This window comes from Vicia villosa, unplaced genomic scaffold (genome assembly GCF_029867415.1).
Source record: "Vicia villosa cultivar HV-30 ecotype Madison, WI unplaced genomic scaffold, Vvil1.0 ctg.000101F_1_1_1, whole genome shotgun sequence".
NCBI lineage: Eukaryota > Viridiplantae > Streptophyta > Magnoliopsida > Fabales > Fabaceae > Vicia > Vicia villosa.
Window position 1 is genome coordinate 28,491 of NW_026705011.1, and position 2,375 is coordinate 30,865.

General features: G+C 36.7%; 1 protein-coding gene across 1 annotated transcript; it reads left to right on the top strand.

The window, feature by feature from the left end:
• Positions 1–660: 660 nt before the first annotated feature.
• On the top strand, positions 661–2,023 carry LOC131624049 (uncharacterized protein At4g22758-like). Its single transcript, XM_058895044.1, has 2 exons — positions 661–1,352; positions 1,636–2,023. The coding sequence occupies exons 1-2, from the start codon at positions 941–943 to the stop codon at positions 1,824–1,826; spliced, it is 603 nt and encodes a 200-aa protein (XP_058751027.1). The 5' UTR covers positions 661–940; the 3' UTR covers positions 1,827–2,023.
• Positions 2,024–2,375: the final 352 nt, after the last annotated feature.

A 2,375-nucleotide genomic window follows, 5' to 3' on the forward strand; every position in this document is an offset into this window, starting at 1 on the left:
AACACTAAGTCTAAGATTATTGTAGCCGATACTGCAAGTAACCTTTAATAAGAGGCTAGAGATTGTTCGTGATAAACAAAATGGTAGTTGTCGTAGAAGAGTGATGTTCATTGTTGCTTCTTCTCCATTTGGGAAAAAGAAAGGTTGTTTCGAGTGTGTTTGTATGGATAAGGAAATTGTTGATGCATTGTTGTTGGTCGTTTTGCTAAGTCGGGGGTCAGTTCTGGCATGAAACCACCGGAGGTCAGTTCTGGCATCAAGTGGTTTCAGCCCCTTTTTTTTTTGGTTTATCAAAACCAGTTTAGTACGGTTCGGGGGCCAGTTCTGGCATCAAGTGGCGCAGTTGTGGGGGATCGAACCGTAGTTCTCCTTACCAAGTTAGGGCCAATCACCACTAGACCAACTAACGATTGGTCTAACGGAACTAATTTAAAAGATCAAAGTACAACAATTTTTAATTAACGAATCAAAGCAAAATATTAAATTAAGTCAAGCGACTTAATCACTCATTATACCTAATTTTTTTCCGACCGGTGTGCTAGGAATCCATATGGTTGCTTTAACAATTCCCTATTAATTTTACTAGTATTAAACTTTCGATGAATAAAAGAAAAGCCAAGTTTCATTTTCCTTTGTATATATACACCTTCACTCTATGCACTTTACGTATTAAAAACAAACCCACAAGAGTTGGATACTCACGCTTCTTCTTCTTTTTTTTCATCGATATTTTCCAATCACACTTTTTTTTAACTTTTCTTCTTCCTGGTACGCCCTTCTGGTGATGATAGCTTTCTATACCCGTGAACCACAAAGCCAAATATCTTCACCAACACTTGCTTTCCCTCACTATAGATATTTCAGATACCGTCGCTTAAACTACTAAAAACCACGCATCAATCTTTTTAAATTTTACATCTTTACCCTTCCTGTAATCTCCATGCCAAACACCAAACACCAACGTAACGCTCCGGTGGAAACTCACCGGCGAGGCAAACTAACAGACAAATCATTGTCTTTTCACGGTCACACTTCACTCACGGCGGCTACGTTGGCCACTGCACAAATTCGAAGGCCGAAAACGATGCCGGAACTCGTATTAGATAGAAAGCGTGCAGCAATGACAACGACCACGCCGGAGATTTTCCCGAGACAGCCGTCCAAGTTGCTGCTTAAGGTTACCATGATGGGGAGCCTTGGTCCTGTCCAAGTGTTGATTACACCAGAATCAACCGTTGGAGATTTGATCGCGGCGGCGGTGTGCATATACGTTAAAGAAGGTCGCCGTCCAATCTTGCCGTCGAAGGAAGCTTCCTGCTTCAATCTCCATTACTCCCAGTTCAGCTTAGAAAGTAAGTCATGGCATAGTTTATACCGACACCTATAAAAAAACAACCCTTATGTTTAAATTTTTTTTTTATCACACAGTTTAGTTTAGTCCGGTTCAAGGTCAGTATCAAATATTTTATATCTTTGTTAAAGACCTACACCAAAATATTTATAATTAAGTTTAATTTATTTTTCTTTTCAAACTATTACAAATATTGAATGGTTTTGTGGTGTTTGTGCTTCATAAATTATTAAAATAAAAAATTTGAAAATTACGTTAATTATAAATTTGTTTTGTTTGTGTAGGTTTGGATAGGAATGAGAAGCTGAGGGAAATTGGATCAAGAAATTTCTATATGTGTCCTAAGAAATTTGGAGAAGGTGAGAATAACGGTGGTGACGGTAGCTTAACGACGTCGTTTGGTTCGTGTTCAAGAGAAGCGGAAAAAGCGAGCAAAGGTTTTGGTTTGTTAAGGTGTATGGATTTCTTGCTGTAAAAATGGTTGGTTCAGAATGAATCACCACTTGTACATGTTGTTTCCAATAATTTGTTTTTATTTTTATTTTTTGTCTTTGAAATAAAACTGTGAATGAATTATGAATGGTTTGACCGGTTACTTGTAAAATAGGTCGGCTATGCTAGTTGTAGTAGATTTGTAGAGTGGAAATGGCAAAGTAGCGTCAATGTCTTGAATTGTTTTTTCTTCCTCTTTATATATTTTCTTTCTTTTGCGTAGTTGTTTCATACTTTTCTTCAATGACAAGTAAGTTAGTTTTGGAAGTCTAGGATACATATACATCATTGATGTGGTATTTTCTGATGTGGTATTTTCCATGTTGAGGACTATTATTAATTATTGGTATACTTTATCAAGTTGATCTGATACTATTATTAATTATTGGTACACTTGATAAAGATGATCTGATTTTTGTGTGTGAATATAGAGGGCCTACCAAAAGAATTACATATGAGCATGCCTCGTAGAAGAGTATTTTCAAAATCTTTAGCATTATGTACCTAACTTGGACAATTATCATACACAACT

Excerpts from the sequence above, each read along its gene's own strand:
- LOC131624049 (XM_058895044.1), top strand. The coding sequence starts at position 941 with ATGCCAAACACCAAACACCAACGTAACGCTCCGGTGGAAACTCACCGG. Across the intron at positions 1,353-1,635 it reads CTCCCAGTTCAGCTTAGAAA|GTTTGGATAGGAATGAGAAG; the intron begins GTAAGTCATGGC and ends TTGTTTGTGTAG.